The sequence below is a fragment of the Eleutherodactylus coqui genome, chromosome 13 (genome assembly GCF_035609145.1).
Source record: "Eleutherodactylus coqui strain aEleCoq1 chromosome 13, aEleCoq1.hap1, whole genome shotgun sequence".
Lineage (NCBI taxonomy): Eukaryota > Metazoa > Chordata > Amphibia > Anura > Eleutherodactylidae > Eleutherodactylus > Eleutherodactylus coqui.
In genome coordinates, this window is record NC_089849.1 from 14,444,000 (window position 1) to 14,466,213 (window position 22,214).

General features: G+C 44.8%; 1 protein-coding gene across 3 annotated transcripts in view; it reads left to right on the forward strand.

The window, feature by feature from the left end:
• The window catches only part of KCNQ2 (potassium voltage-gated channel subfamily Q member 2), a 96,350-nt gene extending 81,777 nt beyond the window's left edge, over nucleotides 1–14,573 (forward strand). For 2 of the 3 annotated variants that reach the window (XM_066588168.1, XM_066588169.1), the window contains exons 13-17: nucleotides 2,041–2,146; nucleotides 2,231–2,362; nucleotides 4,067–4,174; nucleotides 7,852–7,975; nucleotides 8,876–14,573. In XM_066588168.1, coding sequence (XP_066444265.1) covers nucleotides 2,041–2,146; nucleotides 2,231–2,362; nucleotides 4,067–4,174; nucleotides 7,852–7,975; nucleotides 8,876–9,601 — 1,196 coding nt within the window. In that variant the 3' untranslated portion in view covers nucleotides 9,602–14,573. The remainder of the gene's footprint in view (nucleotides 1–2,040; nucleotides 2,147–2,230; nucleotides 2,363–4,066; nucleotides 4,175–7,851; nucleotides 7,976–8,875) is intronic. The other variant, XM_066588170.1, reaches the window with a different exon arrangement.
• The last annotated feature ends 7,641 nt before the right edge of the window (nucleotides 14,574–22,214 follow it).

Sequence of the window (22,214 nt, forward strand, 5' to 3'; positions counted from 1 at the left end):
CAGCACTATCGTTTGGCATGCCCTGGCATGGCATCTCCCATTGATCTCAGTGGGGCCAGTGGCAGCATTGTACCACGTGCCAGGTGCATGCAGTGCAATGTGAAGTTTCCCCATTGAAACTACTTCCTCGAAGTGATGCGAGACGTTTTTTATACAAAAATGCCTCTGATCTAATGCGAATTCACATATTGGCGAGCACGATATTGGGCTGTTATTCGTGGCCCGATATCACACTCACCCGTGTGAAATTAGTCTAAAGTCATCTTCATACTTGCGATAAAATTGGGCAATGAAAGAGTGAGTGAAAATACATGACTTTGAAGCCAATGATTTTCAATGGTTTCATTCTCATTTGCAATGTTTTCACTCAAGCCAAATTGCAATTTAAAAACTCTGCGATATCGCCCATTGTCTTCAATTGAATGGGCACTGGTACAGGTGTGTGGGGGGGGGGGGGGGGAATGAGGTGGGGGCCCGAGCTAAACTTTTGCACCCGGGCCCCTGAGCCTTTAGTTACACCCCTGGTTTAATATATGCTTCTCTGGTGGTCTATAGTAGTGGAGGGGTTAATGTCTGCATCGCTTGTGATTGTGATCTAGGATAGTGATGGTGAAGGGGGTTATTTTTACTTCTCCATGTGGTATAGGGTAGTAGAGTTTAATGTGATTGCCAGATTGCCTATGGTAGTGGAGGAACTAATGTCTGATTTTTAGGTGGTTTAGGATAGTGTAAAAGTTAATTACACTATCCTTGGTGACATCGGGGAGTGCAGAGATTGATGAATGCTTCCCTGTTGGACTCGGATAGTGGAAGGATTAATGTCTGCATTTATTTTTGTCTAAAAAACTGTAGGGGTTAATGAAACTATCCCTGGTGGTCTAGGATAGTGGAAGCACTAATACCTGCTTCTCTGGTGGTCTGGGATAATGTAGGAGTTAATGACTCTTTCTATTCCTGTTATTTTAGAGAGGCGGAGGGATGAATGCCTGTTTCCATAATGGTCTGTGGAGGAATTAATGTGTGCTTTTTGAGTGGTCTATGATAGTGTGGGGGTTATGGACGCTATCCTTGGTCTAGAGCAGTGGAAGAATTGAATGTCTGATTCTTGCCTGCTTCCCAAGTGGTCTGTGGTAATGAAGTCTTTTCCAATGTGTGCAGTCTCCTGTAAAAGTTAATGACCCTATTCTTGGTGGTCTAGGATAGTGAAATGATGAATGCCTACTAGAGATGAGCGAGTATACTCACTAAGGCACATTACTCGAGCGAGTAGTGCCTTAGCCGACTATCTTCCCGCTCGTCTCCAAAGATTCAGGGGCCGGCGGTGGCCGGGGAACAGCGGGGGAGAGCGGGGAGGAACGGAGGGGAGATCTCTCTCTTCCTTTATCCCCCACGCTCCCCACCGCAACTCACCTGTCACCCGCGCCGGCCCCCGAATCTTTAGAAACGAGCGGGGAGATACTCGGCTAAGGCACTACTCGCTCGAGTAATGTGCCTTAGCGAGTATACTCGCTCATCTCTAATGCCTACCTCTCAGGTTGTCAACAATAGTGTATAGGCATAATGTAGGGGCACTCTCCTAGGCAGTCTACAGTAGTTGAGAGAGCTCAATGCCTGCTTCTCTGATGGTTTACGATAGTGTAGATATTTGAAAAAAACTATCCCTGGTGGTCTAGGGTAGTGGAAGGATCAATGTCTGTTTTTCCAGTGGTTTAGACTAGTATAGTGATTAATGGCACTATCCTTGTGGTCTAGGGTAGTGAAGGGGTAATACCTGCTTCTCCAGTGGTCTAGTATTTATTCTTGGTGGTCTAGGATAGTGAAAGTCTTAATGCTTGCTTCCCCAGTGTCTATTATACCATTGATGTATTACAATAATATTTCCATTATTATTTCCTCACACAATCCTGCTTCCTTTCCTCTGTCATTTTCCCGACCCTCTTATTTGTAATACTCTAAAAAAATTACTAAAACAATCTGGAAGAGTTCATTCTCTTTCTTAAAACTGTGTTGTAATTCATGGGAGGTGTTTCCCCCTAGCAGCCAGCCTACCAGGAGAGGAGATTCCTGAGGATAACCGAAGCTGTAATTGTGAATTTCTTGCTGAAGACTTGACTCCAGGTCTCAAGGCTTCGATTCGAGCTGTGTGGTAAGTCTTCCAATTTTCAGTAATACACCCACAATGAGAAACTAGATTTCTTGCTAACTGACCCATTTTCTGTTATTTTCTAAGCATCATGAAATTTATGGTATCAAAACGAAAATTTAAGGAGAGCCTCCGACCATACGATGTCATGGATGTGATAGAACAGTACTCAGCCGGTCATCTTGACATGCTTGCACGCATCAAAAATCTGCAGTCCAGGCAAGGAATCCTCTCAACTTCTTTTCCCGTCATATACATTTAGTAATATACACATATCTGACAGTACATATTGTATCTGGCCAAGATCCTGCTCAACTAGAGAATCTGAAGTCACTAGTTTCTAAAATATGGGTAGCCATGTAGACCATACATGCTACACCAATAAGTTGATCCCTCAGTTAGGGATGGATTTCATGCAGTGACCCAGAAGATTCCAGATCTTGTATGTATACCAGTAGTTGTTGATATCATTGTCAGATCAAGGTTATCACATTGTCTGATGTGTATCCGTGCAATCTAGAGTGTACCCGTGTGGTGAAACATGGCTGGCACAGAGCTTTTCTTAATGAGAAAAACTCATTTAATCATTCATTTTAGTGGAGTACATACATAATTGCCTCTGATAAAAGGACTGAGCGTCAATAGTTTGGTGAACTGAAATGAATACATGGACTCTTAGGAGGAGAGGTGGTCAAGGTAATACCAATACCAATCAAGTTGGCTTCTAGAAAATAAGAGAATGGAGCAATGCCACTTTTATTCATGTACGAGGTATGGTAGAGGTAGCTCACCCAAACCCATTGGAATACAGTTTAGGATAGTTTAATCAAAGATGAAGGTGTCTACATGAATTGTAAATGGCTTCCAAAAAAGTCGAATGTGAGAGATGGAGTATTCCAGGTTTCGAGACTCATCTTCACTTATCCTGGAAGTGGTAATGTCTTCCAATCAAGAATGAACATAGGGGGAAAATATCAATAGTTATTGGGAACTGGGACACTTACTCAGAACATTTGACCTTCCAAACCAGAAGTCTTAGTTAGCATGTAGAGGTCAAGTGTTAAGTTAACTTAGAATTTCTTGGCTTTCTCCAAAAGTCCAAGAACCATTGTGGAGTAGATATTAGATCAGCACCATTAGATCTCAATGTTGGGCTACCAGACTGCTTTCCTGCAGAAGTGAGTCAATTATAAAGACTTCTGAGCCTTGACCTGTCCTATCAGCTGGTATGGGTTATGAGCACCATGTTATTGGAAGAAGGCGCAAAACAAAAAGTTATATTTCTCTGAGCCATGTATACCTGTCCCTGTTTCCTTAGTAGATCACCTAACTCAGGATCCACCCAAAGACGATCTCATACTGGTGACGTTTGTTGTATGTTGTGAAGACCGTTTTCTTGACTTCTGTCCCAGGAAGATAAACTTTCAGACGATGTCTTAGCCAATTCTAGAAGATGACATCAACTCCAGATTAGTTGGTTCATGGGTGGGATTAGCCTTAATAAAGGCCGGTTTCACCACCGATTACACTCTGACCTGCATACGTATGATGACTACTCCCGTTGACCAGCTGTGTGTCTTGTGTCATATTGTGTATTTTTTCCACTCCTCCCATCATGACGCACAAACCCTCTCTATACTTTCACACTGTGTCCGTCACCTTGAACCATAGGAATATATGTTGATCTATATCCAGTATTCCAACCAGGATATTGCTACATATATACATGCAAATATATTCCACTTTTCCCAACCATCCTAGACGTTGACTGATGGTTTTGCAGCATCCTACACCATGACACAGCTGAATTCAGCCAAATGGAATATATTTCTAGTCTATTTGAAAAAAAAAAAAAAACAAATTCCCAACGTTGCTTCATTATGCATTTTTGCTGGTGTTTTGTTTTTCTATTTACTTTGCCAGGATAGATATGATTGTGGGTCCCCCACCCCCTTCAACACCCCGGCATAAGAAGTACCCTACCAAAGGATCAGTGCATTCTACCAAAGAATCTCCCTTGTACTCTCCTAGGTTAGGATTCACCAAAATGCCTCTTTGTATGGACTGCTTATGCTTTTTTTTCCTTTCTCGAAGGCGAACCTCTTCCAGTCCATGGTTTGTGATGGCATGTAGATGCTGGGAAAACCTCGAGCAATGGCACAAGATATCCCTGTTAATATGTTTAGGAGCCATCTCTCTCTCCTTCTTATGAGAGCATTGGCTTGCATAGAGAGATGTGAGGCCTTACAAATGCGCTACTAATGCGCAAGAGTATAGGGTATGGTGGAAGACCATGACATTAGTTACCAAGTCATCACTAAGAATACAGATCCTTGTATTGATTTACATGGTCAGTTATGGAGGAATCTTTAGAATTGGCAATGACCTCTAAAACGTGGTCTAAGGTCAACAGGGTGAGTCCTAATAGAAGGCCACTAAACCTGACTTCTATGTAAATGGTATCAAACAGAATCTACTTTGGGTTCAGTGCTAGGTTTTATAGCTCGCCCATCATACGGAAAGGAGATTTTGCAATCCCAGTTCTGGATAAGTTCCCAGAAAAAAATAGTGCCCACTGGTTAGGGAGAAACCAAGGTGACCCATGCAGAAGGTAAGTGTCCATCACATAAATGGGTGAAAGGGGTTTGCTGATTATTTCTCTCTTTTTTGAGCTGCAACAAGGTTGAGAAGACAAGCATCCTCCTTTGTTTTATCTGTTGCTAGTCTTTCTTTTCTGCTCTGGGTTCTACCTTGTTTTTGCATGCACGCATGTGGTCTAATGGAGCATGACAAAGATGGCATCGTGGCTGAAAATAAGCAGCATTTTTTTATGTTTCTTTTAATGTATTTTTTTCTATTAAAAAAAAAAAAAAAGGTCTCAAGATCTTGCCAAAGATTATTTTATGGAGGAACCAATCAGTAGAACCATGAACACGCTACACATATATGCATTGCAGATCCATAGGCTGTTATCTAGTAGAGCTGGTTTCCTTGCTCTGGACATCTTCTTTATAGCTTGAGCTCAAAGTCATGTCCAGAACAGCGCTCAAAACTAGAGGACTTTATAGTTGCCCATCCTATTGGATGTACCCTTAAAGGCTGTGGAAACCTTTGTGCATGAAACATCAACACACACATAGCTTACAAAGTCCCTGAAGATAAAAATGACGCACTTATCTGTTTTGTTTTTTTTTTTGGGGGGGGGGGGGGGGCGGGGTTGCATTGAATTTTCCTTCTCATGCATTTAGAAAGCCTCATACTTGGTTTGCAGGCTCTCCTATATTCAAGTTTCTGGCTCAGGGGTGATCCAAGCACTGATCAGCTAGTCTCTCACATGAAGGTGCACAAGCTCAGCTTCCTTTCCTCTTTCAGAGGCTTTGAGTCATAGCCACACCCACTCAATACTACACAGCTATCTTTCCTCCTTTCTCATCCTCTCTCTGAGTAGCTGCTGGTCATTTTTCCCTCATTGTGGATAAGAGCAAAAAATACAACCAAAGTGAATTACAGCCCTTGGTAACAGTAGCTTTCTCTGTTCTGCTCTCTGTCCTCCTGATCTCCTCCACCATCTCTCAGCACTGTCATACAGCGCTCTGTAATAGCTCAGTGCAAAGGCAGTAAATGCACATTCACAACAGAGGAGCAAGGCTAGGGAAAGAGTCAGTTAGTTTACACTGACTGACGGAATTTGCTAAAATTTTAGTCCTCCAGTCTGCAGTGCCATGGGAAATAATACAAGCATAGAAATCAAACATTCAACATTTTTTCTGTTCCCTGAGCCATTGTGTTCATGCACTGAGCTAATTTCCACAGGAAGTAGACAGCTCCATTCTCACTGCAGTGGCTAGGTTTGATATTGCACCCACTCACACATTCACATTATTTTGCCTGTAATATCAAGGACGTCTACCACAGTGAGAACAGAACTGTCTGCTTTCTGCAGAAATCAGCTCAACACCCAAGCACATTGAGCTGGTGAACAGCTTACTAGTGAGGGTGGTAGAACCCCCTTGATCTACTGTTGATGGCTTAACCCTTTCCAATCCAATTTGTATCCTGGTTTTCCTAGGGGGCTTACTCTTTTTCTGCCGTTATGCAACGGCACTATCTGCTGGCTAAAGCCAGTACTGCATTAGGTGACACGTTGGATAGGCTCCAACAGCAGAGAGGCTGGCAATATACCGTAAGAGAACCCCGACGGACGTCTTCCAACATCAGAGCTGTACAGCCTTAAATCATAATGTCTTCAGATGTCAGACAGTGGATTGGAAAGGGTTAACCTAACAATAGGCCATCAGTAGTTTACAACTGGACAACCCCTTTAAGATGTTGTTAGGTCCAGCAGCAACCTGGCGTGGAAAGCACGTCTACTGATTTGCTTCCCTTTATTATCTAGATGGTGGATATAATCTAACTTTAGGTCCAAACTTTGTATGTTTCAATAGGATGAGAAATCATTCCCCCTTGTCCATAATCCACTAATTGCGTCTTCGAAAATTGACAAAGTTATCACTGAAATTATCATATCTCTGTCCTTTGACCCTCGTCAAAAAAATCCACTACTCATCAAGAATGGACATACAATGACCAATTCTTCTTGGATTGGTTCCTTTGTTGGAAAGAGGAGACATAGCGACATTAGATGAGAACGTACTAGATGAGCCACATTGTTAAGGTTACGAATGCTGGTAGAATTGAAGTAGAGAGCATCAAGAGCTTTCTTATTCTGCTAACGTAAGTGGTGGGGGTTTGCAAAGGTTCCTGGCAAGCTTTATCTTGAGTACTAGCACCTTCTCCTTACACTAGGACATTCTCATCCTTCTCCGCCTCAGTGTTACTCTATGCAATATACTGGCAAACCATAGTCATGCATAATTTAGCTTTTCCATATTTTGGCCAAATTTATGGAACTCGTCTCACTTGACCAAGCCAGTAAAGCACAAAAAATAGTTGCCTGTAGTCCAGGCCATTGTTGTAGGCTGTTGCTTTCTGCCTTGCAGTATCCTGGCCCCTTCATCTTCTCTGCTGTCACAGTGTTTGTCTGTGTCCTCTTCATCTTTGCCCCAACCACCATCATTTAGTGCACGTGTCCCCATCACATATCATGCTGGCTGGTGGGAGCCACCCAGCATTCAAGTGTGACACAGTCATAATTAACAGTACAAAGAGAACGGGGGGAAAGTCTCTGTAGATATTGCACCCCAGGTCAGATGTTGGAAGGGTTATACAAGAGTGGCTATTCACTCATACTCCATACTGCCCCTCTTGATGTGGCTGATATTTCCTTCTCAAAGCCCTTAAATGTGCAAGATTTTAATAAAGATTGACTTATATGGGCTCAAAAAATTACATTAGAATTTTTCTTTTGCTGCAAGGACATAACGTCCTTCCACCATCAAAAACCAAAATAATCTCTTGAGTAATAACAACCTGAACATTGTATTCTTGTAGGACTTTTGATATCTGCCTGGGAAAAATATTCTTGGTTTTCTTGGGTTTCCAATGGGTACTCCAAACTTTTTGAAGTTATTAGATAACGTAATAGCTTCTAATCTAGACTGGGCTATGGTGCTCGACCTAGTTTGATTCTCGACCGCTTGTTAGACTAGAGAAGCTCTTCTTCATTCACTGGAAAAGTAGCCTGTGGAGGATGTTGTGACACTTGACTAATCTCTGGGCATTCTGGGGTATATTTTTGTTCTTGGTAGAGTGGACCAGATTGTTGGAAGAGGAGGATCCATCACTGAGAAAGACAGGACAAAGGGAGGATCTGAGCCCGAGATGCCTGAGGACCCAAGTATGATGGGTCGTTTGGGCAAAGTGGAGAAACAGGTAAGTCCTCTGTTGGCAACCAGGATTTGAGAAATGTTTAATTTAATTTAGATTTCTTGGATCCAAAATATTTTTGGAACCTCGTGTCAAACAGTTATGTTCACACATTAGGTCAAAATATTTGTTGTGTCTGAGCAGGACGCATAAACAGCTTATCTGGATTGGACGTAATTTAATGTCCTAAAGGATGGATATACACACAGTATACTAATGCAGAGAACAAAAAAATATTTATAACTATATCAAAAGTGGGGAAACGGGGGAATCTGATTACCTACTTTGCAATGAGACCCTACCTAAAAGCTGAGCATTTGCCCTGATAAGAGAGACGCCATGTCAAGAACCTTGGACAATCCTGACTCTCCCTAGTTGGAAAAAGGGAAATTACTTGCTACATTAAATAATCCAACATGCTGTGTAGATACAAAGCAACACACAATGAACCAGAGGATATACCAATACCAATATAGTAAGACAAGAGAAAGACTTTACAACACCCCAAATGTCCTGAACGCCAAACAGACTTATCTGACAGGTAAACCAGGCCAGGGACTGCTGCCGAAACCAGAAACGCCTTCAGACCAGAAAAATAACTGGCGTCCTCCATAAGAAGGAGCTGGAGTAAATGTGTAGAGGCACACACTGATTGGCCAGCTGGGACGCAAAACTCCTAGCCGACCAATCCATACACATACCAGTAGAGAATTGTTAATATCAGCATCCAATGCCAAAATGACACTGAGCACACGCCACCATGACGTCACCCCAGTCTTGATCCAACACAGCCAACCAGCTGTGACAGCATGGTTCAGATGCCACCACATCTGTAATTCAGTAATTATGCAATAGACATTTAAACTTTTATGCAATTGACAGTGTTAACCATCATGCTCTTTACAGGTGCTGTCAATGGAGAAGAAACTTGACTTTTTGGTTAACATCTACATGCAGAGAATGGGCATCCCACCCTCAGAAACAGAGGCTTACTTCGGGTCCAAGGACCGTGAGCCAGCTCCTCCATATCACAGTCCAGAAGATAGTCGGGAACCCGTAGAAAAAAACACCTGCATCACTAAAATTGTTCGATCCACAAGCTCCACGGGCCAAAAAAACCTTAGTGCCCCTCCTGCACAGGGAACGACTATGACTTATTGCCCTCCATCTACATCATGGCAGCAACAGCAGCCAAGCCACCGACATAGCCATGGTTCCTCACCTGTGGGAGATCCTAATTCCATGGTAAGAATTCCTCCACCACCATCACATGAGCGTTCACTTTCTGCATTTGGAGGAAGCAGGATGGGGACTGGTGAAGAAGGCTCCGCCAAACAACGAGACACAGCAGCCTTGAGAGATAGTGACACCTCCATATCCATCCCTTCAGTGGATCATGAAGAGTTGGAGCGTTCCTTCAGTGGCTTCAGCATTTCGCAGTCCAAGGAGAACCTGGACGTTTTGAACAATGGGGCGGTGGCGGGTCCTGGTCCCAGCAACAAAGTTCGTCCTTACATTGCAGAGGGAGAGTCAGACACGGACTCAGATCTCTGTACTCCCTGTGGACCACCTCCCAGGTCAGCCACCGGTGAGGGACCCTATGGTGATATGGGATGGCCAACTAGCAAGTAAAGCGGTTGCCTAGGGATCTCTTGGACTAGTGTAGATATTGGCAACCAGCCATTAATGTAATGCACCCAGAATAAGCGTCTCCATGTCTACATCCTCCTCCGAAGGTGCAACCACATCAGCGTATTTAGCAGCAAATGTGGCAAAGAATTGTCGGTGGCTCTATTTTGCGTCAGACCACTTATAACTGCTTGAATAGCCCAGTACTCTGGGGCAGGTACCCTATTACCTTATCTTTCTATTAGGTAGAGTCAGATGTTGGGTTAATTGGCCATTTTAAATCAATGGTGGTTGAGTTGCAAGATAAGTTAGTATCGGTTAATCTTGGTTCATCGTCCCTTCACAGCTGTTGACTTGTTGAAAGTTAAGACATTTTCGTAAGCCCGCTGGGCTGTTTATAGACTGTTTTCTTAATCTTGCGAGTCTTTTCTTCATTGTACAGTATTTGTATAGAACATTACAAATCTATGCCATCTATTTTCACATTCATCCATTACAAGTCTCCTCCTTGTAGAGTTTTGTAGACCTCACGTTTTCGAGGCTAGTGTACATAGCTGTACAGAATATTTAAGACCTCCGCCTCCTTGGACTTTTCTTCAAATGTACAGTAGTAGAACAACAATCCATTATACAATGGGTACCTCTTTATTTCACATGTATAGAACAATGTAATGATTGAGGATAGAGACATATAATCTTCAGTCTCTTGTGCATGTCAGTATCATAGGCCACTATTACCCCTTAGTATCTTTAATGCCCCCAATTTACCAAAATTTCTCCATTTCCCGTTGTACTCTTACCCTTTGCCAGTAAAGCTGCCAACCCACAAGCCCTACAATACAACTTTCTAAGAAGTCCCATCTAGTTTACAGACATTCATGTCCCCTATGGTGCTGTTGATAGTTTTATTAGGTTGGATAGTAGTATCCACACCAGCTACTGCATGAAAAGGGCTAGAATTAACCACTACAGCCCACAGTATACCTGAAATGTATATATCTAAACAGTTGCGATGCCTTACACTTTTCAGTGGTCTAGAGGGCGCTAGTGAGTTTTTACGTTGGACTTATGATATTTTAGTCACTTAACGCATCGGACCAGAAGATCTCCAACACAAGCTTTGATTTTTTTTTGTCTACCGAGGGCTCATTATAGCGATATGCAAGCAACGTGTATATATTTTGTCTTTTGCAACTTATTGTCAAGCCATCAGGATCATGAATGGCTGGTGAAGACATAATTTGCCAACCGTTGAAAATGCTCCTTCCTCTATTTGTTCTTAGAGGGATTTTCTGTGAATACACACAGATAGCTCATCTTTAACCTATCGTATGTGATTGGTAGACATCTGACCACCATCTCCCACCGAACCTCAGAATGAAGGGGCAGCGGCACTTGACCATCACTACCTTAAGACCATAAAAGTCACCATCACAATAAACCTCTTTAATACAGTGAATACATGAGCAACCCTGCTACAGTAATGTTCTGCCCTGAGAAGGATGAGGCAAAGTTATGAGGTGCCTTTCTATGTATCTACTGACATTGAGGAGACAACCAACCATACTTTGGTTCATACTGTACTGCAATCAGAAGCAATGTGACGACAGTGGAGTTGCCCATGTGGTCGACTTATTAGACCAAGGGTAGACTAATTTAATGAAAATTTCCACCATCTTTAGCATTAATTTCTTAGCTCATAGTTTACCATGGCCCCTACATGGGACATAATAAAACTTGGCAAGTCATTAAAATCTTGTAAGCCGTGGACGGAAGTGAATTGGAGTCATTCCTAAAGTGGAGGACTCCTTAAAGGTTCGGCAGGTAGAAGCCTCATCCAAGGACCGTTTTATATTCCCATATGTACAGAACCAACCTACCAAAATCAGCTTAATTTCTTTAGGCATCCGTTGAATTGATCAAGAGGCCAAAGCATGTTGGGGAAGGGAGCAAGAATTGCGATGTTTTTGTAAATATGGCTGTTTTCTATAGAAATAATTGACGCCATTTTCTTTCCACGCTTGTTGCTGCGATTGTAGTTCTATGTAAAGAACATTGCAGAACGGTTTTATGATGTGGTTGCACCTTTCGACGACCGAGGAATGCTCTATCGGGAGGAAGGACATTGGATGACCTTATGGAGCCTTCCACATTTTAAGCTCAGGAAGGGTTATGCTGGGCGAGAGAATGCATTGTATTTACTTGTTTCTCTAGCATTTGGACTGTAGGGGGCAGCTGGGAGAAGAATATTGTACTTTTTATATTGGGACTCCCAGGTTACTTTCATCAGCCACCGTTTTTGCGGCTGCCCCAACCAACTGTTGGCACATTGGCTTTACCTGGATTGATTTGCAGTTCTGCCTTGGCTTTTTGTTGCACTTGTTCTCTCCAAAGAAACTTTTTACATAATTGCCTTTTTTTTTTTCTTCATTTATGAACCTCAGTTCCGTACTGGGTTGGTCACAAGACCTGTGTATGTGGTCCACTGTGGTTTGGGAGGAAGGGGCCACGTTAGCTTCACCACACTGCCTGCATCTTGGGTTTTCTGCATCTTGTGCATGGCTGTCCTGTTGCAATGTTCTGCAGCCTGTAAGAGATGGCTCAATGCTACGCTCCCCTTTATGTTATGCATTGTGAATTGCCAGCCTTAACCCTGCAACTGCCAGTAATGCATGCAACATCTATACAGCTCCTTGCAAGCTTCAATGGCAGGGAAGTGGTTACAGGCGGGAGAAAACTAAATAAATAAATGAACCCCTTTTGCAGACGGAGGGTGCAGCTGCTCATTGCTGTGCAATTTGCTGCAAGCTTCCTTTTGTGCAAAAGGGTTATATGCTCTTGAAGAATAAATCTAATTCAGTACTTTTTGGATCTCCATGGCGGACTCTGGTTGAATTATGTGATTTATTGGAGATTTCGGACTGGTGGTCAACGATTAGAGGACTGTACATACTTGTCCAATGCATCTAAAGAGACGCTTTAGATACTTTTCTTGAAGTATTAGGATAGTCTTGAAGAGTTGGTCCCCATAGCTGTTGGAGTGGTATGAAAACACTGCTCTGGTTGGCTGAGACGTTCCCATTACAGGGGTTGTATGAGAAAAACAAACAGAATTTTAAGGGTCGGGCAGGTGATAAAATAAAAAAATAGCGCATATTCATCTGCCTTCGGTCCCCCGGGACCCAGCTGTCCGGCTTCCACTGCCCTGTCTGGAATTCTGCTGCAGGCAGCCGTCTGAAGTCAGGTGACCGCTGCAGTATCACCCTCCGAACTCCTGGCATCAGCGCTCACATTCTGAGCACCATGATGCCAGGAGTTTGCTGTGGCCTGTAATTGGCCACAGCAGTCACCTGACTTACAGCGGCAGAAGACTGGGCATGGCTGCAGAAGCTGGTTAGTTGGGTCCGAAGACAAGTGAGTATAAACTGGTTACAAGGGGTTAACATGTGGATTCCGACAGTTCTATTGAACCAAACTTTGTGGATCATAAAACTATATGGTGACCAAGGTTGGTAAAGTAGATCCTTAGGATGTCCAAGTGTCGTTTCCATACTACGAACACTAAAACATGCCCATTTTTGCCCATCTGAAATTGGCATAAGGTCATTCTTTGGTACAGATGGGTTCAACATGGGAAATTTGGATGTCATCAACTGGTCAAGTATTTCTAGATCACTTGTACCACTATTAAAACATTAAACTAGACCTCGGGCTCGGCGAACACATTGTATTGGCTAAACTATGTTCATATGTAGTAAAGTTTTAACTTGACTGTGATAACATTCTGCAAGAAGTTCTTATTGTCGGCCGTTGAGAAGCTGTTGTTATCTCAACATAACAAAGGTCATTGAAAAGCTCTTAGAAGGGCAAATAAACTGTTGCAAATAATGTCTTTAAAAGGGTTGTCCAGTTGTAAACTATTGATGACTTATCAGTAGGATTGCTGAGTAGATCGGGAGGGTCTGTTGTGAGTGACCCTCGCTGATTAGCTGTTCTCTGGGGTAGTGTGCTCATGGTCTGAGCTGATTTGTCCAGGAAGTCGATAGCTTCATTCCAGCTGCAGTGGCCAGGCTTGTTATTAAAGGCATAGTTCCCATTGAAGTGAAGGACTGTAGTACCAAGCCTGGCCACTGCAGTGAGAATGGAGCTGTCTGCTTCCTGTAAAAATCAGCTCAGTGCATGATGGCACTGGCCTGGTGAACAGCTGATCAGCGAGTGCCCTGGCAGCAGACCACCACTATTGACGACCCATCTTGAGGATGGGCCTTAAATAGTTTACAACTGGATAACCTTTTTAAAAGTCAAGTTAAAGAGTAACTGAACTTTTCACAAACTTTTGACAAGTTAGAGCGACATGTCAAAAATTTTAATTGGGGGGTTCCCACTGCTAAGACCCCTGCTGATCGATGAAATGAGGGGGTTGCAACATTTACCCAAGCGCTAAGCCCCTTTAGTTGTATTCGCTGCCTGTTGGCTTCTCTTAACAGCTGAAGATGGACCTCTATGTATCTGTCTTCAGCTGCCAAGAGTTGCTGGCAAGAAAGAAGGACAGCCAGAGAGAAGCCCAGTGCTCAGATGAGTGCTGCAGCCCCCTTATTCCATTGATCAGCAGGGGTCTCAGCAGTGGGACCCCCATTGATCAAAACTTTTGACATGTCACTCTGACACAAAAAAGTGCAATTACTCTTTAAACTTTGCTATGACTGCAACATGTGAGATTGTGCACAGTCCCATCTGCCATATGTTATAATATTAATGCAGTAAGTGGTAGGCTGATGCCAAAGGGTGGCGTCCCAACCCCTTTCCTGCCACCAACCAGGCCACTCTCATTCTCCGGTAGAAACTCACCGGACCTCCCACTATTGCCACCCATGAGGATCTTGGTCTTTGGGGTTCCCCAAAACAGTGAGAAGGTTTTTGAGTCTTGTTGAGTGCCTTTCCATGCAAAGAGAGGCTGCTATGGAGATTCATTGACAGGAAGTCATTAAAAACTATTTGTAGAATTGATGTGTGTCTTGTCTTTAATTATACATAATCAGCTAGTCAATGAAAAGACGAATTGGGTGGTCATCATCCAAGACTTCAAGTCATAAAACATATAGTAAACATATCTAATCATGGGGATCATGGCTCCAGGTTGGGGTCCTTCTGCTTAGGCTCCTCTGGGTATCCACAGAGGTATCCCACATATCTCTTCAGTGGGGAAGCATTTACGACTCCCAAGATCAATACTTGGGATTTGATTGCAGGACATATCGACAACTGTGATCTCACCATGTTGTTTCATCCCTATTTACTCTGAATAGCCACCCACCCGCTGCCCATCTAGTTGTGTTTGCCGAACCTCTTTTGGCCTTCAGAACTGATGCAAGTCATTGTGGCATAAATCCCACAAGGTGATGGAATCGTCCTGCAGGAATATCGGCCCCTGTGGACAGGAAGCTTTTTGTAGTTGCCGCAGATTAGATGGAGGGGCTGACATGTTCTGACCAGCACAGCCACATACCACTAATTAGAAAGCGTTGAAACCATGCGCTCCGCTAAGGGATTTAGACTCTGAAATCCACAAAGGTCCATCAAATAAAGGCCGCTGAGCAGCATATAGGGTGCAAAAAGTTCCTGACATCAAAATTGATGTATCTTTATTTCCTCCACATAAAACAGCGACGTTTCAACCACATATAGTGGTCTTCATCAAGCTACTAAAAACACATGACATATGTACATTATATGCAATAAAACAAACATACAAACCAATCACAATTACAACAAACCTCCCAAATCCAGGTGTACACTGCAATCATCCGGAATAGGCGTCAGGTGTGGCAACTCACCCCCCACTGCCCTCATATAATCCACTGTAGTGTTGATATATATCAATGCCTTTGCCATAGATCCGGCTGGCATCTCAGTCCTTTAACTGCGCATGCGCGAGACCAAGGATCCAACGAGAGACCTCAGCATCAGTGTGAGCTCAGCACACGACAATGTGCGCATGTGCAGTGTAAAGGCCCATTTAGACCCAACGATTCTCGCTCCAAATTAGCTTAAAGCTGTCTTTTAAGCGAGAATCGTTGGTTCTAAACGCACGGACATCGTGCAGTTTTCGTTAATGATTCGCTCATCGCTGTCCACAGAGGTAGCAAGCTGAAAGACAACGATAAGTCTTATCAGTGCCGTGCGCTGAGTTCTCAACAGGATACCGCTGATACTATTGTTTCAGATGGTATCCCACTCAAAGAACACAGCATAAGTATGTTGAAGACAGCGGTCCAGCTATGCACTGTATACCCCGCTTGGAGCGCTCAGCTGTATACCAGCTGAGCGCTCCCTGAACACACAAGGAGTATGCAGAAGACAGCACTGCAGCTGTGTTCTGCATACCCCACTCGGAGCACTCAGCTCTATACCAGCTGAGTGCTCCAAGAAAACAACAGCTGTATGCAAAAGATAGCGGTCTCACTTGTCTTCTGCATACAGCGTGCCTTCATTTACACACTTATGCAAAGTGAACGCTCTAAACTGTCACACAAACTGCAGTTTGAGCGAATTTTGAGCGATCATCTGGCCATGTAAAGGCACACAACAATTATCGCTCAAAAGATGGCTGTTGAGCGAATTTTGAGCGATAATCATTATGTCTAAATGGGCCTTAACCGAGATCTCACGAAATCCCCATTACACTTCACTGAGCAAAGCACAAATACATGGCATGGGACTGTCGGCTTTAGCGCATGTGTATTCGTGCTTTGCTCAGCTAAAACCCACCCGCTCACGTTGATTGCAGCCGTTACCCTTTAAATGCCTTCTGACAGTGGCATTTAAAAGCTGTGATAGGAGCTCGGGGGTCCTGAAGGCCCACCACGATAAGATTGAGATGTTCCCTTCGATTTTCATGGCCCAGAGCTGCCATGAATTACTGCCTATTAGGATAGACATGTGGCCTGTGCTTTTACAATGATGGCAGAAATACCATTATTGTTAATACTGAAGTATTGCAGCATATGGTATAAGTGATCAAACGATCACAAGTTCAAGTCCCCTAAGGGGACTAAAACATAAAAATAAACATAAACTTGCACTAAACATCCATAATGCACAAAAGTCAAAAATTAAGTTTTCCATTATTATAAAAAAAAAAAAAAAGAATATTAAAAAGTAAAAAAAAGAAAAAAAAAGTTTTCCTAGATTAATAATTAAAAAACAAATAAAAAAAAAAACCAAAAACCTCTGACATATTTGGCATCACCATATTCGAAAAAGTTTGATCTATCAAAACAACGCACAATACGGGGTGGGTTATGTATCCCAAATGGTGAATGTTGTCAGAAAAAAATACATAACAGCAGACTTGAAATTTTTTTGGTCACCTCGTCTCTAAAAAAAGTTTTTTAATAAAAAGTGATCAAAATGTTAGTAATCTAAAATAGTACCAATAGAAACTACGGGTTATCCTGCAAAAACTGAGCCCTCGCACCTCATCGACGGACAGAAAGTTATGGCGGTCAATAAAAGGCGGCAGAAAATATATCTTTTTTTTTTTTTTAAAGATATTTTATTTTTTTAAAGTAGTAGAACAAAACAAAAACTACATAAATTTGGTATTGCCAGAATCATACTGACCCACAGAATATAGTGACTATGTCATTTTAGCCACAGTGTATATACCGTAAAAACAAAACCCTCACGAAGATGGTGAAACTGCGTTTTTTTTCACCCATTTCACTGCACTTGGAAATATTTAACCCTTTCCAATCCACTGTCTGATGTCCAAAGACATTCTGTTTGAAGCCTGTACAGCTCCGATGACGGAAGACGTCCGTCAGGGTATTCTTACTGTAGATTACTGGCCGCTCTGTTGTCGGGGGCCCCTCCAGCATGTCACATTCCGCAGTACTGGCTCTAGTCAGCAGATGATGTCATTGTATAATGGCAGAAAGAGAAAACCCCCTAGAAAACCCTGAATCCAAAATTGGATTGCAAAGGGTTAAAAGTTTTTCAGTACATTATATGGTGCATAAAATAGTACTATTGAAAAATACAACTCGTCCCGCAAAAAACTCAGGAGGCTGGAACCGGCACATGTCATGGGGCGGAGCTACGCGATGACGCGTACAAGGGGGCGGAGCCAAAACGCTGATGCTTCCAAGACCAGCCGAAGGGAGAAGATCCATCTGCGCAAGCGCGTCTAAAAAAGCAAGAAGACACCGAAGTTAGACGGCACCATGGCAACGGGGACGCCAGCAACGGAGCAGGTAAGTGAATAACTTCTGTATGGCTCATATTTAATGCACGATGTATATTACAAAGTGCATTAATATGGCCATACAGAAGTGTATAACCCCACTTGCTTTCGCGAGACAACCCCTTTAAGGAGTTAAAAAATAACAAAGAACTGAAAACTTTACATAAGTCTTCACCCCCTTTGCTACAATATCCTAAATAAGGTCTTCTCCAGCAAATTAACTTCAGAAGTCACATAATTAGTTGAACACGGGACACATTTTTTGTGGTCAAAGCGTCACATGATCTGTCACATGATGTCAGTATAAATGCACGACTTCTGATCGCCCCCTGAATCTGCGACACCCCTAAGCCAGCAACATAAAGTCCCAAGATGCTCTCGAAACAGGGCAAAGATGAAGTTGTGCAGAAGATCAGATCAGAGTTGGGTTATAAGAAATATCGCACAGTTTGAACATCCCGTTGAGCGTGATTACATCCATTATAGCGCAATGGAAAAATGATGGCACAAGTGCAGCGTCCGAGGAGCGGGCCACAGCTTAGGAGACAGCGGGGTAGAGCTTGGGCCCCGTCATGGTGGCTCTACCGTCTCCCACCTAGAGGGTAACGGTGACACGTCCAAGGGCAGGTTAATAAACGGAGAACCCAATGCTGGATTACCTTAGTGCTGTTGTGTGTCACGCGTGATGCCACTGTTTCTTCTGCCGTGGGGGATTCCTTGGATGGCGGAGTAAACTCACTCTCACATGGCCTCCGTGGGGGAATTCCTAGTCGTCAGAGTAAATCCACACACACACGGGGCTCTTTTAAGACACAGCCTCCAGAAACGGACAGGCGGGACCGGTCGCTTTACTTGAAGTAACTTGAGTACAACTTTGAAAAGCACGCCAGCAGGAAAACAGTCCAAAACATCAAAGTGGTGTGACAGGGATGACACACGGGTGGACAGGAGAAACCACAGTCCTTGTTATCTGTGGGTCTTGGTCCCGGTGGATTCACAGGTGGACAGAAACCACAGTCCTTGTTATCTGTGGGTCCTGGTCCCGGCAACACACTCTCTTCTCTCCAACACTCTACCGGTCAACACTCATATTTGATAAACTAGGGTGCACTACATGGCGGTTCCTCATTCTCCTAGCATTGAAGGAGTACTCTTACATCTCCTGGGTACAGCAGTCCCAGGGCAGGCTGTAGACTCCTTTAGCCTCTTCCATTCTGGGCCGCAGAGGCTAAAGGTGCCTGTGTGGTCCTCTTGCAAGCTCAGAACAGACTGAATATCCTTGCACACACCTTGCAAAACACATATATCACACAAGGTCACGTGACAAACAAACAGATACATTTTCCAGTCAGCTCACATACCAGACACTTAAGGCCCCCTGTCCACGGCCAAGGCAGAATATCGCTAGCGATAATCCACCATGGGGGACGAGGAGGAAATGCCGACAGGTCTCAGCAATGAGCATATCTAACAGATAGGCTCACCGCGGAGAATCGCGACAATCGCAGCATGCCGCAATTTAAATCACGCAAACAGAGAATCGCTATGATTCTCCACTCGTGGACGCCGGCGGTGCGCTTTCCATAGCAACGCCTGTGGACAGGCAGCCTAACCCTTTCAGTGCTACAGCTATGTAATACACATCACTCAAGCAACACAGAAGGCACTGACAATGCAATATTGAGCATCCACACTTTTTCGGAGGGGCCCCGTTGTACTGGGCCACTACAAACCTATATGAGAGAAGCCGGATGAGAGGAGACTGGCCACCAAAACTCACAGACTAGACAAGGATTGAACAAAGACACGAATGATAACTCTGAAGGAGCGCTGAAGATCCACAGCAGAGATGGCAGGATCTGTCCATAGGACATTATACGCTGTATACTCCACAGAAGGAGCCTTATGGAAGAGCAGCCAGAAGAATGCCGGTGTCTGAAGGAACGCAGAGGAAAACACATTTAGAGTTCACCAAAAAGCATGGGGCTGACTGTCCAACGCATAGCGGACGGTGCTCTGCTCAGGTGACATTAAAAGCTCATTTACATGGGCGTATGCAATTTCAGTCCACCAGCAGAATAGTGAGTGCATCTCAGGAGTAAGTTGTGTGTTGGAGAGCTCTGCTGATTCCAGGGTGTGGTCACAAGAGGCAGCTGTAGCTCTTGCTGGATCCCAGGAGCAGTGCACTGTTTCTGGATTCATCTGCTATGGAGTCCCGTGCTTCCCCCCCCGGCTCCGGTCGGGAGGGGGGAGGAATGAACCCCAGGAGGGGAGAGGATCTAGCCGGGGTACAGGCAGCGTCACCCAGACTCCTCAGAAGGACGTGGAGCACAGGAAGACCAGAAGCCAAACCAAGAGCAAGGTCAGTGCTGCAAAGGCACCTACAAGTGCCAGCTGGGGAGAGCATAAGAGGGGTGAATCCGTTACTGCCATGGCGTCTCGGATAGCTGCGAGTTTGAAAGACTTTAAGGAGGTTGGAAAGCAGCTCCAAAAATATCGCAGGGAGCTACAGACTGCCCTCAGCGATTTGGATAAGGCCCTACATGGAAAGAAAAAAATTACTGCAGCGGAGAGAGTTAAATCCTGCAAGGAGGCAGTAGATTACTACAAGGAGGAGAGGTACAGGATACTGCAAGCCAGCGGCCCATTTAAAGAAAAACTCTTAAATGATGAGCGATTTTCTGGAATGGCGCACGTGAGCAGCGACAGCAGCTCTGATGAGTCAGAGGATGCACAAGAGGGGATGCCAGTATGCTCAGAGGAGCAGCCGTCCCTACAGCAGAAGGGAACTGCAGGGAGCAGCATTCCTGCTGAGCAGGTTAGCCTGCCCCCCACATCGGAGGAGTCCAGTGCTGAGGACGGGGATGATGACAGCGACAGCAGCAGCGGTGAGGGAGCCCTCATAATGCAGCAAATTATGCTGCAGGAGTCCCCAGAAAGGATGCAGAACATGTATTTTGGTGACGACATGCCTGAAACAACATCTGCGGGCAAAAAGAAACAAAAAAAAAAAGATAAAGACCACCGTGCAGGAGAGGTTTGTGTATGTCACCAAGCACTCCGGTCCGGCTGCGAAGTCAGATCAGGGTGCTAGCCCTGGTATACCCCTAGTCCCGGGCTCTGCAGTGGGTCCGGTGCAGGGGACTGGGGAAGAGAGGGTTAATGCGGCCCAAAACTCCATTTCTGCTTGTGCCAGTAGTGGGAATGGAGGCGATAAGGAGGCAGAGAAGGTTTGTGGGAAAGATGGAATGAGGGGTCGCGGCCAATCCAGAGGTGCTGGCGCTGATGGCGGCCCCCCAGTGGGAGGGGGGGCAGTCCGGCGTCAGGTTCCACCAGTGGCGGCTTGGCTGTCCCTCCTGTGTCCCTAAAACGCCTGTCAGGTGTAGAGGGGGCGCAGTGGGTGGTGGCCAAGTCTGCCGGTCCTCCCACCCATCATGACGGTACCGTAATAAAAAATAAGCAGGTAAAAAGAACTGCAAGTCCCAGAATGGCCGGGAAAATGGACGGAGCTAGAGCTGCAGAGACAGCTCCTACAGAGAATAATGTTGGACTTAAGGCTAATTCTTTCAGTGCTGGTCTCCAGCCTCATCCAGCTGGAAAGTGTAGCATTAAGAAAAAAGGTGAAACAGGTCCTGGTCCAGCAAAAGCGGAGAAATGTCTGAATGATGTGAATGGGACAACCGTTAGTGCTGCCCCTGCTCCTGCTCCCGCTCCCGCAGAGGCTCCAGGAGCTCCGGATGCCCCCAATACCCCGGGAGGTATGCCATCAGCTGTACAGGAGGGTGGGGCTTTGGGTAGTAGTCATGGGATGGGCCAGGATCCAGTCACCCCTCCAGCGACGACAATAGCTGGTAGAAGTTATGCCAGTGTCGCCGCTGGAGGGAGGGGGGATGCATCCTCCTTGTCTTTGGGCTCTGGGGACGGCGTTTTGCAACGGCGCCTCCTGGAGGCCTTGAGGAGAGGGCAGAGCTCGATGAATGTAGGGGGCAGAGTTGTGGATTTGTCCCTCTGGGTGGAGAGACATGGTCTTGGTGCCTTCCGAGAACAAAGGGGGGAGACTGTTTGGTCCCTGCCGACAACCGGGTAGGACATTGGCCATAGGAATGTGGCTCGTCTTCAGTGGAGAGGCAATGACGCGTGCCCATCCAGGAGTAAGGTGGTGGAGCTTCTGCTGAAGATGGGTTTCAGGGCAAATGACATCTATGCCCTGGCCCCTGATCCATCCTTACGGCACGTCTGAGTTCGACATCAGCTTTGTTCGCCCAGAGGGCCTCGAGCTCTTTTGGGGGAACTACGAGTTGATGAAGGACAAGCCTGGCTGGCGCGGTTTTGCTGCACAAGTGGTAACCCGCCAGACTGGAGTCAAGAGAG